Consider the following 18045-nt stretch of genomic DNA (forward strand, 5'->3'; position numbering starts at 1 on the left):
GACACAAACTGGACTGTCAAAATCACTCTTTTACTCTGTAAACTCTCGACTCTGAAACACAAACAAACATCCATCCACTTTCAGTTTTTGATGATTCCTAACAAATAATTCACTGAACACACTTCGACTGGTTCGTTATATCAAAAGTGGCGACACATTTATTCACATAGAGAACATAAATATTGAATTGCATCATCAGAGCTGAGATGATCAGAAGGTTTAAAACACATCAGTAACATTCAGACTGAATATACAAGTCAGACGTTAGTATCAAAACAGCACAGATTCATGAATGAGATGAACAAATGTAAACAAAGACATCATTTTAAAGACTGAAGTGACTCCAGGATTACATTTGGTGCCAAAGAACTACATTTTGTTAGGAAAAAGAGTTATTATATCATGTTTTGATAATGTAAAAACAAGCAGTCATTAATGTAAAGTTTTGTTTTTCGCTCTGTTTTAAATTCAAGAAAATATGTTTTTTGTGAACCCTTCAATCGTAATTTAACCTGTTAAAGTCTGTGTATGGAGGACCAAACCTGACTAATTGGAAAATGAATAAATGAAGAATAACAAAATGGTTAAATAAACTGAGAAATAATTTGCATACAATGATTTGACCTTAAAGAAACTCCACATCATTTATCAAATAATTTCCCTTCTAAATGTCTGTAACTTTTTATAAACTAACACATTTATTTCCTGATTGTCTTGTATATTTTATGAATTCATTCTTGATTAGATTTTTGTATTTTGTATTGTAATTCTTAATGTATTTGATGATTCCAGTCTTTGATTCATTCATTTATTTATTAAAATTTTTTCCAATTAATCAGGTTTGGTCTTCCATACATTCTCAGTGTATTACATTATTCCAGTCGTTGATTAATCAATTTTTTTGTTATCATTTTTAATCAACTTTGGTCCTCCGTATATTCAGACTCCAACAGGTTCAATAACACATTAAAGTTTGTTACTAATATATCAGTAAAACTCTTCTTCTCTTGTTTCTGTGTGTCTTCCTGTCTGACTCTCTTCCTGCAGCGCCCCCCTGTGGTCAGCACAGAGAAACCAGACAGATGTGTCGGTGATGCAGGCGGTCTCAGGTGAGCTGCAGGTTTCACTGCAGCAGGCAGCCGCAGTTGGCGTTCTTCTCTTTGTGTGTGGCGCTGAACAGCTGGATGGCCTGTTTGTTGATCAGAGTCCAGAAGTTCTCGAAGGAGATGCTCTGACCGCTCTGAACGCCCATCTGCTCCAGGACCTGACCCAGGCCGGCTTCAGTCTCCACAGTCTGCAAACAGGACACAGGAAGTGAGTCAGCATGGCTACACACAGATATTAGATATTAGCATGCTAACGTTAGCTTTGTCAGCCGGTTCAGTTAGCTACAGCTGCAGTTAGTGGCTGTAAATATTCAGTAACAGCTAATCTCTGCGTCAGAACTAGTTTGAATGTCAGAGCAGCTGGTGACTCAGAACCCAAACATTGACCAGGTTTAGATCTGCCTCCAGCAGATCACAGCTAACAGCTGACTGACCCACTTTGACAGTTTCCTAAATGTTTGTTGTCTCTGTGAAATGACCACCAGGACTCCATCTCCAGCAATGGAGAGACAGCTGTGCTGTGATTGGAGGATGAGCTGTGATGTCATGGTCAGTACCTTGGCGAATCCAGGCAGCTGATTGGAGATCATGGTCTGGAACTGGGTGGTGTTCATGGTCGGTCTGTCGTCTGCAGCTTTATGAAACTCTGTGACCAACGTGTTGATGGCCAGCTCCAAATCTGAGTACTGAGACGGCAGCAAAACACAGGGGCTCATTATGATCAGTAATCAATGATCAATAATCAGTCATCAGTGAAAGGGCTCTACAGGAGCAAATACTTCAAACCCTGAGCGTTGTTCAGGCTCAGATCATCGGCCTTTAGCTCCACCACAGCTGATGTTCAGCCTGTTTTTTGGGTTTTGAGTTGTATTTCAGTCGATTCGACTCAAAGTAGACGATTGATTGATGTCATGATGTTATCGGTCGGTTCACACCTCACATTTTGTTTTATAGGAAGAAAACAGGACTGGATTTGGATATAAATCATTCTTTGTAATGTTTTGGCATATGTTGTTAGATGGGGCGCAATATGAGAGCTAAAAGGGTTAAAAAGGCATTTTTCATTTCATCTGGACTTTAATATCTAATATCATATTCTGTGTTTTACCTCCTCTCTCCTGTAGAGGGCAGCGTCTGGTGCATTCAGTCAGCCGAAGAAGTTTGTCTCATTGTCTCATTTTATTTGCCTCCTGAAACGTTTTAATCCAGGTTCAACCATGTGAAGCACGTTGTAACGTTGTAAAGAGCTGTATGAATAAAGTTTATTATTATTATCATTATTATTATTATTATTATTATTATTTATGAAGCCTCCAGAACCCTGAAGTTTTACAGTGAAACAATCTGTAAAATATGTTTAAAGGATCTTAAAGAAAACTCTGTGTTGTGTTTTAAGTATATAAACATGTAATGAATAAACCAACTGAAAGCACAAAGGTGATTAAATATTCTTCTCTATGACTTCTCCTCATCTTTTTGTAAAAATATGTGTTTTTACACAGAAGCCAGTTAATCTGCAAACAAACTTCCTACAAACTAAAAACTATCAAAAGCACTAAAACAAAAGAAAGCGTCCTTCAGAAAAGCAGATTATTGTCTTTTACTGTAAATGACTGAAGTGAAGCAGCTGCTGACATTACAGCTGTTCAGGTGTTTGAACTCTCCACAGCTGGAATCTCAGGAATTCATCGATTCGACATCTACAGTCTCAAACAAACATGACCGAGGAAGGGGGCCTGACCTGTCCACCTCATCTGACTGATATTAACTACAGCTCCCAGAATGCTTTTCAACAACAGCTAAAACCATGTTAGCTTCAAATGGAGCTCATGAGTTTGAGTTTTAACACAAAGTCAATGAGGAATTCGTCTTATTATCTGAAGGTGGGACTCACTGTGCAAACACAGCAGCTCTATGGTTGCTCATGCACCACTTCCTGTTTTACTCACCATCTGTCAGCCAATCAGAATCAAGACTGATAAGCAGTTTGATTTGCTTTTGTTTGAAATGTTCATATGAAGTGTTTGTGAGTGTTACAGTCAATCATTTACAGTTTCAACAGTACAGACGTTCAACTTAATAACTTCAACGAAGTGAATTGAAGTGAAGTGAAGTGTCTCTACAATGTTCACAACAGTTAAACTCGGAGGGACGTTTGACAAAAACAGGGAGTTTCTCTTTAAATACTGACATTCTGACAGAAACTGGCCCCTGGTGTCTGAGGGCCCCAGAGCAGCTGTGTGGTTGTCTTGAGCCTCGGGCCGATTCAGTTAGACAGTTAAACAGCTGAATGAGATCAGGCCCAGCTGCTCTCGGAGGACGGACTGTTGTTGTGAAAGAGGGCGGCGGCTGCAGAGCTGCTCAGACAATATTCAACAGAAATCTGCCTGATCCCAAACCAGCCGCTGATATCCACATCAAACTGTCTCAAAACCAGTTCAGAAGACCAGTTCAACCTTGTGTTTCCAGCAGGACTCAAACAGTTCAGTGAACTTCAGTCAGAGTTAATAAACATCTGAGGTTTGACTTCAGATGCGTTTCACATTAAAGTTAATGTGAAACTTTTCAGGGTTCAAAGGTTTGAAGGATCCTGTTCACACAAACACCCGACTGATTTAACACAGACCTCCTGAACCAGAACCAGGAGCTGAGGCACCAGACACAACCAGGAACAGACCTTAATCATGCTCCAGCTGCTGCTGGTCCATAAAAACGAATGAAACATGTTTCACATGTGGTCAGTTTCATTTCCTCATCATGTTGATGGAAATGAAGTGCTGGCAGGACATCAGCTGCTTCTCCTGACGTCCGGATGTCCACATGTGTGTGACAGCTGTCACTTTTCAAATGATAAACTAATAAAATCAGTTTATGAAACAAACGTGAGGACACACTGCAGGTTCACAATGAGTACTTATATATGTACTTATACGCATATGCATATTTATACATTTGACTGCAGATACTTTTACTGTATTAACTAACAACACTGACATCCTGGTCCTGTAGAATCTGTCATCCCTTAACATTAAGGTGAGTTCAATGTAAAGGGAATCGCCTCAATGGAACCAATAACATTCTTTTTATCCTAAAATCTTGCCACAGCACTACTCTGTGACATCATCACAGTGGGCGTGGCTGAAAGTCAAACACAACCTGATTGGCTCGCTTTCAATTGGAGCCCAGAAAACAAAAAATATTTTTAAGTAAATAAATGTTACAAACATTATTATCATTATTATTATTATTCAGTATTTTAATACAGTCATGTGGTCTCTGATCACATTTCAAAATAAGAGCGCACAGTTTCTTTCTGTTTGCTGAAGGTGTGATCTGAACTGAGACTCTAACAAACTGCAGTTCTGCACTTTTAATTCAGTAACATTCAAGATGGAGGACGAGACGTTTGTAGTTCACATGAGATCTGATCCACATTTTAAATCATCACTTCATGATCTGCATGTTGTCCGAGCTCCACATATATCACTCACCTACAGCCACAAGTACTTGTACTTTACTTCAGTATTTACTTTGAGTATACTTCTACTGTACTACATTTATTAGATAACGTTAGTTACTTACTACAAAATATCAGCTAATAAATGATGTATTATAAGTTATCCAGCAGATAAAGTCATTAGAATGATCATAACTAATGAACACATTCATGCATCAATTATCATAATCCAGCAATATAACATGAATTATATATAGTAATACAATATACATATATATATATATATATTCGTAGTACATCACTGATTGGAGCTTTTTAAATAGTTAGAGTCAGAGATAGTTGTCAGAGTCAATAAGTTTGGATCAATAATCACTTCTCTTCTCATTAAATCTACATGACAGCCTCTGAAGTGCTGCTGACCTGAGATCAGATTCAGTTGATCAAACCGCACAAAGAGTTTCACATCAATATGAGACGATCAAACAGCAGCTCTTTGACTTTCTGTCCGTTTGAAGTTACTTTCAGAACCAAATCACCAGACGACTCGGCAGAGACACCACACCTCTGATCACTCTGATCGATACGTGATCCAGCGATTGGATCATCTTACCTTGGTCGCCATCTGTGCGGGTTTGGTCGCCAAAAAACACCGAAAACACAACGTCACCGAGAGACACCGAGAGACAGTGAGAGACGGTGAGAGGCGGTGAGACAGGCTGCACACTGTTTCCTGCTGAGAGACGCTGGGTCCTCCCACTGCACACACACACACACACACACACGCACACGCACACACACACACGCACACACACACACACACAGTGTCAGTATAGTAATATTAGTGTTTGTGAAACTTGATGACGACATGTTGACTTCTTTCTGTTTGTCTTTAAAGTTTCTGTTAAGTTTCTTTGTGCCTGCTGTTATCAGCCACACCTAAACTCCCAACACACACACACATACACACAATGGGAGCTGACCAGTACAACCAGTCTGCTACTGGACAACACCTGAGGACAGAGTCATTGTGAAGAATCAGATAGAAACAGAGCCTTAAAGGATCCACACAGTCTGCAGAGGTAACTGAGTACATGTACTCAAGTACTGTACTTCAGTACAACGTTGAGGTACTTGTACTTAACTTGAGTATTTCCATTTTCTGCTACTTAATATACCTACTGCGCTCCATCTCAGAGGGAAGTATTGCACTTCTTACTGCTCCACGTTGATCTGACAGCTTTAGTTCTATACTGACACCCAGAAGCTGTTTCATCAGCAGACTGAAGGTTATCAGCTGGGTGCAGCAGTGAAGCATGATGGGAAGGCGGAGGTAACTATGGTAACTAATCACACCTGACATCCCTCAAATCTTTGTTGTACATAAATGTGATTATTAATGACTTCATTAATAATAACACATCAGCTTCTCAAAGTCTGAAATATGGACGAGCTCACACTGTTTTTCAGAATAACCAGGAGTGAAACAGTGGGCGGGGCCCTGTTTAGACTCCGCCCCCAGCGTCCGTCCTGTGATTGATGTTCAGCTTCTTCTGACTGAACCAGAATAACTAACAGCGTTTGTCCGCGAGACGCCTCGACTCGTTACTTCTGTTCAAACAGCGGCGAGTTGACAGAGTCTCCGTCAGCCTGGTTTCCTCCTGAACTTCTGATCAACGACATCTTCGTCTTCAATACTAATAATAAGTCCTAATAATAACTCTGGATGTTGAAAGACAAGGACACCAGCGTCCATATTTACATGTTTCAATATGTTTCAACCATAGACTGTATATAAAGACAGACGACATGACAGCTCCCCAAACGTGAAGCCCAAACATCTCGATCGCCCCCTGGTGGCTGGCTGCAGTATAGGTCATAAGCCCCGCCCCCTCCATGTTAGCAGGCGGGCCAAACTAACAAATCAAAGTACACGACAAATACATTTTTCCCAAAGATGGTTTCTGTCATTTCAGTCATTCTTCTCAGCTGATGTTTGTTCAGGTGTTCGTTTTTCAGTTCGTTTCATTTTTTTATCAGTTTGGTTTTAATTTGTTATTTGATGCTATAAAAAGGGGGTGAGACGTCATGATTGACAGCTGAGATTGACTGTGGTGCGCTCGTGATTGGGTCGGGAGGGTGTGTGGGTGGCATGAACTCTATACTGTTATACTGTAGAAGCCAGATTTTAGTTTTCATGCTTTAATAACTTTAATTGCAAAGTGAAACCTCTGCTCAAACCAACATAGTTCTGAATCAGGATCCTGGGACTAGGTCCTGGGGAGTCCTGGAGATGTCATGGAAGGTCCTGGAGAGTCCTGGAAGTTTCGGGGACAGCCAGGCGTGTGTGTGATGACTGCTTGGAGGGTCTGATCCTGGAGGCTGCAGGTTTTCGGGGGGGTGATGGAGTTGAAGGAGACGCCGCTGTCTCGGTCCTGGTACTTCATGTCTGCTTCACTGACAGCAGCCAGGGTGGGAAAACAGATGTTCTGCATGTTTTATGCTTCAGGGACAGAAAATCTGCTGAGGCTAATATTTGACTATTTGATATTTAATATTAACTATAAATCAGTAGAGTTCAGGTGTCCTACCTGAGCTCAGAGTCAGAGCGAACACTCCCTCCTCCATCGTTTACTTGTGTTGTTCTGGCTCGACTGTTTGAGCCTTCAGCCGCTCTTCGGCGTGTTGCCGTGGAGATCGTCCTCCTCATCAGTTTCTTGGTGCTGCGGTCGGTGATGTGAGACGAGTTCAGAGCTGCAGACCACGAACGCAGCTGCTCGTCGTCGCTGGAGTCACTGAGAGCAACAAGAGTGAGTCAGGAAACAACCTGCAGCTTTAGAAGTTTTAGTGTAATAAATTATTAAACTAATTATGTTTTATTCTGTAAAAAAGTTTTACAAAGAGGTTTTATAACCTTTAGCTGCTTCAATGTGTTTAGATTCATCAAGTGATTTTTATAGAGAAATCATCAGTTAAAGATAAACAGTGAAGAAGAAGTAATCAGGTCCTAAAAGTATGTAAGTACCTTGAATCTGTCCTTGAGTACAGTTCCTGAGTCGATGTAGTTAGTTACTTTCCACCACTGGTTTAAATCACATCATGATGAACTGTACTCTACTGTACTGTGTTGTACTGTACTTTACTCTACTGTACTTTACTGTACTCTACTGCACTGTGTTGTACTCTACTGCACTGTACTCTACTGTACTTTACTGTGTTGTACTCTACTGCACTGTGTTGTACTGTACTTTACTCTACTGTACTTTACTGTACTCTACTGCACTGTGTTGTACTCTACTGCACTGTACTCTACTGTACTGTACTTTACTGTGTTGTACTCTACTGTACTGTGTTGTACTGTACTTTACTCTACTGTACTGTACTCTACTGCACTTTACTGTACTTTACTGTACTCTACTGTACTTTACTGTACTGTACTCTACTGTACTGTGTTGTACTGTACTTTACTCTACTGTACTCTACTGCACTTTACTGTACTTTACTGTACTCTACTGTACTGTACTTTACTGTACTGTACTCTACTGTACTGTGTTGTACTGTACTGTACTGTGTTGTACTGTACTTTACTCTACTGTACTGTACTCTACTGCACTTTACTGCACTTTACTGTACTTTACTGTACTCTACTGTACTGTACTTTACTTTACTGTACTCTACTGTACTGTGTTGTACTGTACTTTACTCTACTGCACTTTGCTGTACTTTACTGTACTCTACTGTACTCTACTGTACAGTGTTGTACTGTACTGTACTGTGTTGTACTGTACTCCTCTGCAGTGGAAGCGAACACTCACAGCTCCTCCTCCTCCTCCTCCTCCTCGTCTTCCTGGAGGGTCAGAGGTCGCTCACAGACGACACACGTGTTTCCCAAACTGTGGAAACATGGCCGACAGAACAGGCCTGCAAAAACAAGACAGCAGCCGCTCGTAAAAAAGAGAGAAACAGGAAGGCTGGAACAACATGAACTCTGATCAAATATATTACAGAGCAGCTTCATCACCTTTGATCTGTGAAAAGATTCAGAAACAACAGGAACTACAGTTAGAGTCCAGTTTTAAATGTGATGTCTCTGCAACAACATGCCAACATGTTAACAACAAACAGGAACCAGCCGACAACAACAAAAACTCATTTTTAATGCGACCACCTTCAGTGTCAAACAGCTGGCTGTTACGCCCGGGAACTACTTCTTGTAGCAGCAGTGTATCCATACACTCACTGCAGGTTACAGATGCAGTCTGAATATGTCCTGAATAATCTGATCTGAGGCCTGCTTAGACATAACTTCATGTCAGGTGAAGTTTATTCCTTCAGTTTGTTCAACGGCTCATTAAGAGAGTGAAGAAATGTTGACTTCAGCTTCAGATGTGAAGTTAAAAGCTTCTTTATCTCTTCAACACGATAAAACCGCATAAAGTCGAGGAGAGAAATCTGGACTCATGACTATATATGTATATATATGTATATATATATACACACAAATATATCATTTTTATTGTCAATTCATAAGCTCCATAAATAACACGTCTGAAGGAAGAGCATGAGTGTGTTTCTTTAGTTTCTGTAACCAGAAACCTCCTGACTGCATTTTAGTTTTCAGTCCAGTCAGAAACAGGGACCTGAACCTGAGACGCTGATCCACGAGGACCACGTTAAACTGTTTCTACACAAACATCAGGAACTGATCCTCAGTCAGTCTGTAACATGAAGGGTTAACTGGTCTCAGGTCTGTTCAGCTACAGTTACAGTCTGTTATCAGTCTGACTTCAGCTGAGTCAACAACAGTTAGAGCTGCAGGACACTCCCTCAGCACACACACTCACACACACTCACACACACACATACAGTATATATTATATATATATATATTGTAATTATATTTGTATATTAACACAAACCCTGAGTATCATAACTCCATCATATATCCCTCTGCTGTTAGATGGTATCATGTTACTCGACATGTCCTCCTGCCCCTGAACTCACCACTGTGTCACCACACTTAGAGAGACAGATTCTTTGTGTCTGTACCTGAACCCCCCGCTGAGGATCAATAGAGATTATTTTATCTTCTGTTGAAGTGAATGAGAAAACCTCTAACTTCTCTCTACAGAGTCGTTCAGCTCTCAGCAGCTTCAATGAGCTTCTTCACGTCAGAATAAAAGTTACATTCAGAAGATGTCAAGTCATAAATCATTTCTCCCCACCTGATTGGACCGTGACATGACGATTAATGACATCATCAGTATCAATATCTATGATCAATAAATCGCTGCCTCCAGCTGACACAGCTCAGCGTCTCTACCTGAACACTGTGGGACGTCCTCCTGTCTCACCACCTCCCCACAGGACAGACAGCTGACTGACGACAGGCCCAGCAGGTGAGACAGGTGAACACCTCCGGGTAACCTGAGGCAGGTAGACAGACAGGCAGACAGACATGCAGACAGTCAGGCAGACAGACAGACAGATAGACAGACAGTGAGAGGGAGACAGACTTAATTTAAATAAAGATTCAGATTTTATTCAGATTTCAAGATACAAAAACATTTCAGTCGGTGCTGAGAGAGTTGAAGTACTGAGGTAAAAGTATTAATACCACAATACTCTGGTACAGTAAAAGTCCTTCAGTCAAAGTATGTAAGTATAGTCAGTAAAACGTCTCCTGTGACTGACCCTAACCCCCATCTGAGAAGCTGGAACCATCAAATGTTTTTACAGGAAAAATGACTTCAACCATCAAAACAACTGTTGTAATTGTTTCAGCTGTACTCGTTCTGTACTGTGGTTTATACAAAACACTGTTTTATAAACTCTCCATGTGTTTTAATCTGTAAAGTAACTGAAGTGTCAGGTAAATGGAGTGAAGTAAAAAGTACTCTGAGAAGTGGTGGAGTAGAAGTATAGAAAGACTCAAGTAAAGTTCAAGTACCTAACATTTGTACTTAAGTACAGTACTTGAGTAAATGTACTTCATTACATTCCTCCGCTGGTGTGCTGATGTTAAACACTAAAACTCTGTAGATGACATGTTTATACCGTAGCAGGAGAGTTGGAAGGCGACTCCCTCCTCCTCCTCCTCCTCCTCCTCCTCCTCGGGCAGCTCGGCTCCTGGCTGCAGACCTTCTCAAGGCTTTCCCCACCGTCCTCCTCTCATCCAGGATCTGGTGCCGTAGGAACCGGATCCTCTCCTGATGAACACACAACAACAACAGCACATGTTGTCAGTTTGGTGTTTCACTTTCTTTCTATCGTCTCGTCTTACAGACTCGCTGCAGGGTTAGGCTGCTGCTGCCTCTGAGCCTCTGAGCAACACACTGCACAGGAGCCGCTATAAAGATAAATGGTGGAAGGTTACAGGAGAAATAGAACAGGCTGATCACAGAGCAGCAGGGGGAGGAACAGAGAGTGATGCACAGATAAAGTGACATGTTGTAATAACAGACCTGCTGACTGATGGACTGAAACCTGAACGAAGCTGCTCTGTCTGTCAGTGATACAGTTCAGCCTCCAGCAGTTTCAGCTGAAATGTGAAGTCTCCTCAGTCTTTGTGTGAGGAAACATGAACTGTAAGGATGCTGCAAATGAAAAAAAAGAGAGCCTCCACTGGAGCACACGGACTGATCTGGAGACAGTCAAAACGTCTGTGTGCACAACTACGGGCTGCAAATCAATCAGAAAAATAATGACCAACCTCAGCTTTAATAAGCTATTCCAACTGCAACGTTTCCATGGTAACAACCCTTTCAAACCTTTAATCAGATATGTCTCTCTTTCTAAACTGTGTGAATACTACTAACTGAAACACACAGATGTCTCCACGTCTGCAGACAGAAAGAAAACTGACACCTACATTTACTCAGATTTATCTTTTGGCCTCTAAAACTGTAGTTTTTGGAAGTTATGCTAGCTTGTGATGCTACAGTCACTTCCTGTTTACATAGCTGATTGCTCCTGATTGGACAGCGCTACAGATGTTTCCTAGCAACAGATTTACACATCATTAAAGTCTTAACTAGCTGAGACATTTGTTAGTTTCAATGGTGCAACCTGATTTAGTGAAAGACTAGTTAGAAACTTGTTAGCAGTTACTGAGAACTCTGGAGGGACTTCATGAAGAGCTGCTGCAGCTCAGAGTCCTGAAGAGTCCTGGACTGTTTCAGTCTGTTTCAGGGTCTTTGGGTGTTTTGATGGGTTTCACTCTGCAGGTCTCAGTCTGGATGAGTTCAGACCTGCATCCTGCTTCATTCTGCAGATTCTTCAGATGCCTCTTTGCTCTGTGACCTTTCACCTACAGCTGCTGGTCTTCATCTCTGCTCTCTGAAGGTCTGATAACAGTCTGTCTGTCTGTCTGTCTGTCTGTCGGTCTAAAAACACACCTTTATTGTGAGAGCAGAAGAGGGCGGGGCTTCCTACATGTCACCTGATCTTTAGTGTGATGAGGTCAAGGAATCAGATTACATCATTGTCCAAACCCTCCAGCAGGTTTTTGGAAGATGTCAAAATAAAAGCCTGGAGGAAGTCTGCTGTGTTTCCTTTGAGACTTTAAAATAAACCAAATATATTTTGGGAGTTTTTATACTGTGTTTAAAATTCAGTTTTGCGAATGAAGTTACTTTTATATTTCTCACGTTCCTTTCTCACGCTTTTCTGGACAGAAATATGTCGGCCTCATAGGCAGCAGTGGAAAAAAGTACTTTTACTCAAGTACAAATTTGAGGTATTTGAATATTTTCTTCTCATGTGTGTGTATACAGAGTGTGTGTGTGTGTGTGTGTATACAGAGTGTGTGTGTGTGTGTGTGTGTGTGTGTGTGTGTGTGTGTGTATGTGTGTGTGTATACAGAGTGTGTGTGTGTGTGTGTGTGTATACAGTGTGTTTGTTTGTGTGTGTGTGTGTGTGTGTGTATACAGAGTGTGTGTGTGTGTGTGTGTGTGTGTGTGTATACAGAGTGTGTGTGTGTGTGTATACAGAGTGTGTGTGTGTGTGTGTGTGTGTGTGTGTGTGTGTGTGTATACAGTGTGTTTGTTTGTGTGTGTGTGTGTGTGTGTGTACAGAGTGTGTGTGTGTGTGTGTGTGTGTGTGTGTGTGTGTGTGTGTGTGTGCGTGTGTGTGTGTGTGTGTGTGTGTGCGTGTGTGTGTGTGTGTGCGTGTGTGTGTGTGTGTGTACCAGCTCTCTCTCTGGATGATATGAAGCACAGACCAGTCGTCTGCAGTGCTGCACGAATCCTCCGCTCAGAGAGACCAGCAGAGCCAGACCCAACAGGAACCCTGAACACAAACCAGAACCAGTAAGACCAGTGGAACCAGCAGAGAGGGAGGACATTACATCAACAGTAAAATGTTATTTTGGGTCTCTGATGGTTCTGGTTTATTGCCAAATCTTTTTTATGCACTCAGGAACTTTACTAGTTCCAGTGTTGGTTATTGGGCTCCAAGAGGACTTTCTGAGTCCACACATGCGGTATACACACAGTCTCCTGAACGTGTCTGACTTTTACTGAAGTAACACTTCCAACGCAAGACTTTTACTTGTAACAGAGTATTTTCACAGCGTGGTATTAGTACTTTTACTTGAGTAAAGGATCTGAATACTTCCTGCACCACTGCAGCCATGATGTCATATCCTACCCAGGATGAAACATGTGGTGTAGTTTGGCTCTGACGGCTCCAGCAGACACTTCCTGCTGATCACGGTGATGTTTCCTCCCTGCAGGACGTTGAACGAGGCCACCACGTCTCTGAAGATATCTGAGGCGTAGCCTGATCCGTTTACCTGCACCGCCACCGTGACCGGGGCTGAGGGGACAGACGTTACCATGGTTACCACCGCTCTAACTGACATACAGTCATATTCATATGAGGAGTGTTGTCTCACCTCTGGCCACGAGGTCTCCCTTCACCTGGTGGTGCACCTGATCCAGCATCCAGAACACCAGGAAGTCCAGCGCCACCAGCAGGCCACCCATCACCAGGTGTCTGAGGACCGAGACCACGCCCACCAACACCGCCCGACGCTCTCGGGTTGTCAGGTGAAACGACCCTGCAGGACAGACGCTTCAGTTCACTTCAGTTCACTTCAGCTTTAGATCTTAGAACTTTTTTGACAAAACAACACACATTGAGCCACAAGTGATGACATCATTCATTAGCAGCCAATCAGGCTGATATTAACCATGGTGATGCACACACACACACACACACACACACACACAAGTGTACTGACGTAGTGTGATGTAGGTCTTGGCTTCTCTGCGTGTGATTGGCAGGACTGAGGCTCCGCCCTCTGAGGTCACCTGTTGGTCGAGCTCTTCAAACTGAACGCTGATGTAGACGTTATCAAAGTCGATCTCATGAAGATACCTGCGTCTGTACCGCACCGCCCTGCACACACATTATATTAAATTATTATATAATAATGTTAGAATGCTAACATGATAAACATGTTAACATTAGCATGACAACATGCCTTCAGCTAGCATGTTAACTGGATATTAACATTCTAATATATGTACATGTGGGAATTTTAGGAAACAGCAGACTGGCAACAAGGGAGTTGTTCTTGTGGTTTTATTCACGTCTGCAGACGGACGGCCCCGACAGCTGACTGTACTGCATCTCAGAGTGGTCTGCTTTTATACAGCATGTACAGCAAAGAATGTGAACACTCCTAAGACATATATCACTCTCTTTGAAAATCATTACCTTATAGGAAACGAAGCCCCAATGAAAGATACTTACAGATAACTGATAACACACAGCTAAGAAAACGTAAAGAAAGCAATGCAAATGAAATCCTGTGACCATAAATTAACTCTTAAGGGTGGGAAAGGAATGTGTTGTATTTTCCCACTACAGTACAACATTTAGCATTTCAACATGTTAGCACAAGTATATTATGTGTCATTTAGCATGCAAAAAAATGTTAGCTTACTAACATGGCTAAGCATGTTAACATTCATACATTACACTGAAGTGTGTAAACTGACCTAAAGAAGGAGCAGGCGAGCAGGATGAGGCCGCCGTAGGCCAGTGGTTCGCTCAGCTTCTGAAACACCTGCAGCTGTGATGAAACTTCCTCCATGATGTCCTGAGACACCTGCTGCAGAGAGCGGCTGCTGTTGGTGTCCAGGTCAAAGGTCACCGAGGCCGAGATGTTGAAGTCAAACTCCCGCTTCATTCGCTCAAACACTGCAACGGTGGCTGAAGGAGGACAGACGCGACGGCTCAGAGGTAGGATTAACGATGTCAATAAAGGTTAAAAAGAGTAGAAATAATGAACTTACGAGCTGCCAGATGTTTTTTCAGTTGGCTGGCGATGAAGGAGGGGATGATGCAGAAGAGCTCGCCGGCTGGAACAGACACTTCAGTTTTAATGATGAATACCAGGACTGCAACTATCGATCATTTTAATGATGAAATAATCTGTCGAATATTTCTATGATTTGTTTGGATAGACGTCAGAAAATAGAGAAAAAAGTCTGTCCACATCAAGAGGGTCCACCTGCAGACTCCATCTCTGAGACCTCACTGAGGCCTCATGCCCGTGATTTCTGTTCTATGACATCACTATGACATCATCAGGCCAAAGACGACATCATATAGCTGCTTTCACAGGCTGAGGAGAACTAACAAGGACTGTAAAATCAGTGTAATGCTCCTTTAAAACCCTCTGACAGTAAATAGAGGTGTCAGCGAACGCACCGCGGGCAATGTTGCAGAGCGGCAGGAAGCCGTCCACGATGTCACACAGGAAGTTGAACTCTCCCAGCAGGTCGGCGCAGTCGGCTCGAGCCTCGGCAAACACCGCCCGGCACTTCCTGTACGGAGAGCCCAGTTTGGCGTTACACACATCACCAATGTCAACCAGGAAGTGGAGGACGTTCCTCAGAGTGCGAGCTGCAGGGTCAGAGGTCAGAGGTCACTGTTGTATCACATGACTCTGTGTTTAGATTTAGTTGTCAAAATATTTACTTTTATTGGTTTGTTGTACTTGAGTGAGAAGGACCCCATAACCTCCACAAGGACCCCAAAACCCCCTCAAGGACTCCTATAAACCTCATCAAGGACGCCTAAAATGTATTCAATGCCTCTAAGAACCTCATCAAGCACTCTTCGAACCTTCCCAAGGACCCCTAGAACTTCCTTAAGGACCCCGTAACCTCCTCAAGGACTCCTTGACCTCAAGGACTCATTGAACCCTCTCAACAACTCCCTCAAATATAAAATATGTAAATATAAAAGTTTTCCAGGACTGTCGAGGTGTTATAAGGTGAACTGAACAGATGAAACCATGAAACATTGAATGTAAATGAAAGTAAATATTCGCTCTCTGTTTCTTTGTATTTCCAGATGAAACTGAGCAGCTGAGTGTTAAATAAACCTGCAGCATCACTCACCAACATGGCGGACACTGTCACTCAGAGAGTGGATGAAGTTCTGGACTCTTCCTGCTACAGAGTGAACGTTTCTGCTGATCTCTCTGATTCTGTCCAACACGGCTGCAAACAGACAAACAACATGATTCAAAACTACGTTAACATCTGAACTGAAATTCAAGTTCAGTTTTCAAATTCAGCTCTTTCATTTGGTCAAAGTAAAAGTAGTAATAGCACAGTGTAGAAATACTACAAGTAAAAGTCCTGCATTCAAAATCTTACATAAGTACCAAAGAATTAGCATCAAAATATACTTAAAGTACCAAAAGTAAAAGTACTCATTATGCAGAATAATCTATATTGTAATATACTTAATGATGCATTCATGTGTTCGTCACTTTAATGTTGCAGCTGAAGGTGGAGCTCATTTTAATGACTTTATATACTGCTGAGTAGTTTAATCTGTAATAATACATCATTATTTATTAGTATATTTATATTTTGTACTAAATCTGCAAAGTAACTAAAGTGGTCAAATAAAAGTAGTGCAGTAATATTTCCCGAGATGAGATGTAGTGAAGTAGAAGTATAAAGAAGCGGAAAATGGAAATACTCAAGTAAAGTACAAGTATCTCAGATTTGTACTTTATTATATTAATTAATGACAGCAATTTTTCAATGCTGTGCTGTGATGGTGGAGGTGGGCGGGTCTTACAGAAAAGGGGCGTGGCTGCTCTCTGCATCAGTTCCTGCGTCTGATTGGCTGCCAGCTCGGCTCCACACAGCAGACTGGCGGCGGCTCGCTCCGTGTTCTCTAAGGTGTTGGTGAGAGGACCGGACAGCAGCACCGACGCAAACAGGAAGAGAAGGAAGCTCCTGCCGTGAGCTGCAACACAAGAGAGGAGGGACTGTGATAGGCTGGTCAGGGCCACACCTCCATCTGAAGCCCCAACTCTATTTGGGAGCCCCAAAAAGTTCAAACAGGCATCTGTAGGACATCACACGAGATTATTAAAATGCAACTGAGAACGTGAGTGCCACAAGGAAGGATACAATCAAAGGACTTAAATTAAGAAGTGAAATAAACAAAAGTCAATTATAACAAAATTAAATGATAAAAAAAACAAGAATAAGTGTCTTATAGGATTTCTTTCATTTTACACTTCACTTTCTCCTTTTTGGGATGGCTTTAAATGTAGCCAACCCTCTGGTGCCCCCAGTGGAGGTTTAATGTAACGCTCAATAATCTGCTCTTGTCACGTTTCAGTCTCTTTACTTTCACAACGTGTGTCTGACAGGAAGGAGAACAACCTAAACCCTGACAGCTGATTGGTCACTGACTGACCTGAGCACAGCGAAGGCAGCAGCACCATGATGTCGGCCCGGATGCCGGCCGACAGACCCATGCCGAAGGCTGCCAGGACGGCCACCGCCAGCGTGGTGTAGACGCAAAACCACAGCGGCTGTTTGTTCAGGAAGAGAGCCGTGACTCCGTACAGAGACGCCAACAGCAGCCCGGAAACAAACGCCACGAGGCTCCGCCCCCCCTCCAACAGGTGACCTCTGACCTTCCTCCACCTGCCAGAGCGTCCTGCTGACCTGAGGATGAAAGATGACGTCAACATGGAGTGAAAGTTAGGTCACTGGTGCTGATTCAAGTACTGTACGTAAGTACAAATCTGAGGTTTAATCATTTTGATGTATTGATAATAATGAGGCGGTTTGGACTGTTGCTTGGACAAAACAAACGTTGTGACTGTGTCACTATTTTCTGACAGTTTACAAACCAAACAGTCAATTGAATCGATTACTCAAGAAAATAATGAGGATGAATAATGAGCAGTCTTGTTATTAGGAAACTGTGGAACCTGGAAAACAAAGTTCTGCCAAACAAACCTGGAAGTTTAAACCTGTTTTGATCCGTGAATGATGGGATCACTGTTAGCCTTTAGCTCCCTGCTAGCTAACAGCAGCAGCACACTCACGTGGTCAGTACTCCTCTGACAGCCCGTGTGACTCCGCCCCTCTCCACCTGGACTCTGACATCAGTTTTCAGCAGCTGTCTTTTCCTTCTTCCTCTCTTCATCCT

The 18045-nt window shown here is 42.4% G+C and overlaps 2 protein-coding genes across 2 annotated transcripts; both read right to left on the reverse strand.

Annotated features, from left to right (window-relative positions):
• Positions 1–774: 774 nt before the first annotated feature.
• Positions 775–5219, reverse strand: s100v1 (S100 calcium binding protein V1). Its single transcript, XM_070912644.1, has 3 exons — positions 5174–5219; positions 1664–1792; positions 775–1294 (listed from the first exon to the last, which is right to left on the reverse strand). The coding sequence occupies exons 1-3, from the start codon at positions 5183–5185 to the stop codon at positions 1124–1126; spliced, it is 312 nt and encodes a 103-aa protein (XP_070768745.1). The 5' UTR covers positions 5186–5219; the 3' UTR covers positions 775–1123.
• Positions 5220–6830: 1611 nt separating this feature from the next.
• Positions 6831–18042, reverse strand: dcst2 (DC-STAMP domain containing 2). Its single transcript, XM_070911733.1, has 16 exons — positions 17942–18042; positions 17302–17555; positions 16672–16842; positions 15978–16079; positions 15283–15477; positions 14865–14930; positions 14568–14781; positions 13805–13962; positions 13457–13621; positions 13210–13377; positions 12749–12849; positions 10618–10769; positions 9884–9987; positions 8376–8481; positions 7152–7355; positions 6831–7017 (listed from the first exon to the last, which is right to left on the reverse strand). The coding sequence occupies exons 1-16, from the start codon at positions 18040–18042 to the stop codon at positions 6831–6833; spliced, it is 2448 nt and encodes an 815-aa protein (XP_070767834.1).
• Between the last annotated feature and the right edge of the window lie 3 nt (positions 18043–18045).

The sequence above is a fragment of the Enoplosus armatus genome, chromosome 9, assembly GCF_043641665.1.
Source record: "Enoplosus armatus isolate fEnoArm2 chromosome 9, fEnoArm2.hap1, whole genome shotgun sequence".
NCBI classification, from domain to species: Eukaryota; Metazoa; Chordata; class Actinopteri; order Centrarchiformes; family Enoplosidae; genus Enoplosus; species Enoplosus armatus.

What these genes read in the sequence shown, in the direction of transcription:
- s100v1 (XM_070912644.1), bottom strand. An exon ending in AGCTGCCTGGATTCGCCAAG is followed by an intron (nt 1,295 to 1,663) that starts GTACTGACCATG and finishes TCCTGTTTGCAG; the next exon opens with ACTGTGGAGACTGAAGCCGG.
- dcst2 (XM_070911733.1), bottom strand. Translation starts at nt 18,042, where the DNA reads ATGAAGAGAGGAAGAAGGAAAAGACAGCTGCTGAAAACTGATGTCAGA. An exon ending in GAGGAGGAGGAGGAGGAGCT is followed by an intron (nt 7,356 to 8,375) that starts GTGAGTGTTCGC and finishes TGTTGCTCTCAG; the next exon opens with TGACTCCAGCGACGACGAGC. An exon ending in CGCTCTGACTCTGAGCTCAG is followed by an intron (nt 7,018 to 7,151) that starts GTAGGACACCTG and finishes GGCTGCTGTCAG; the next exon opens with TGAAGCAGACATGAAGTACC.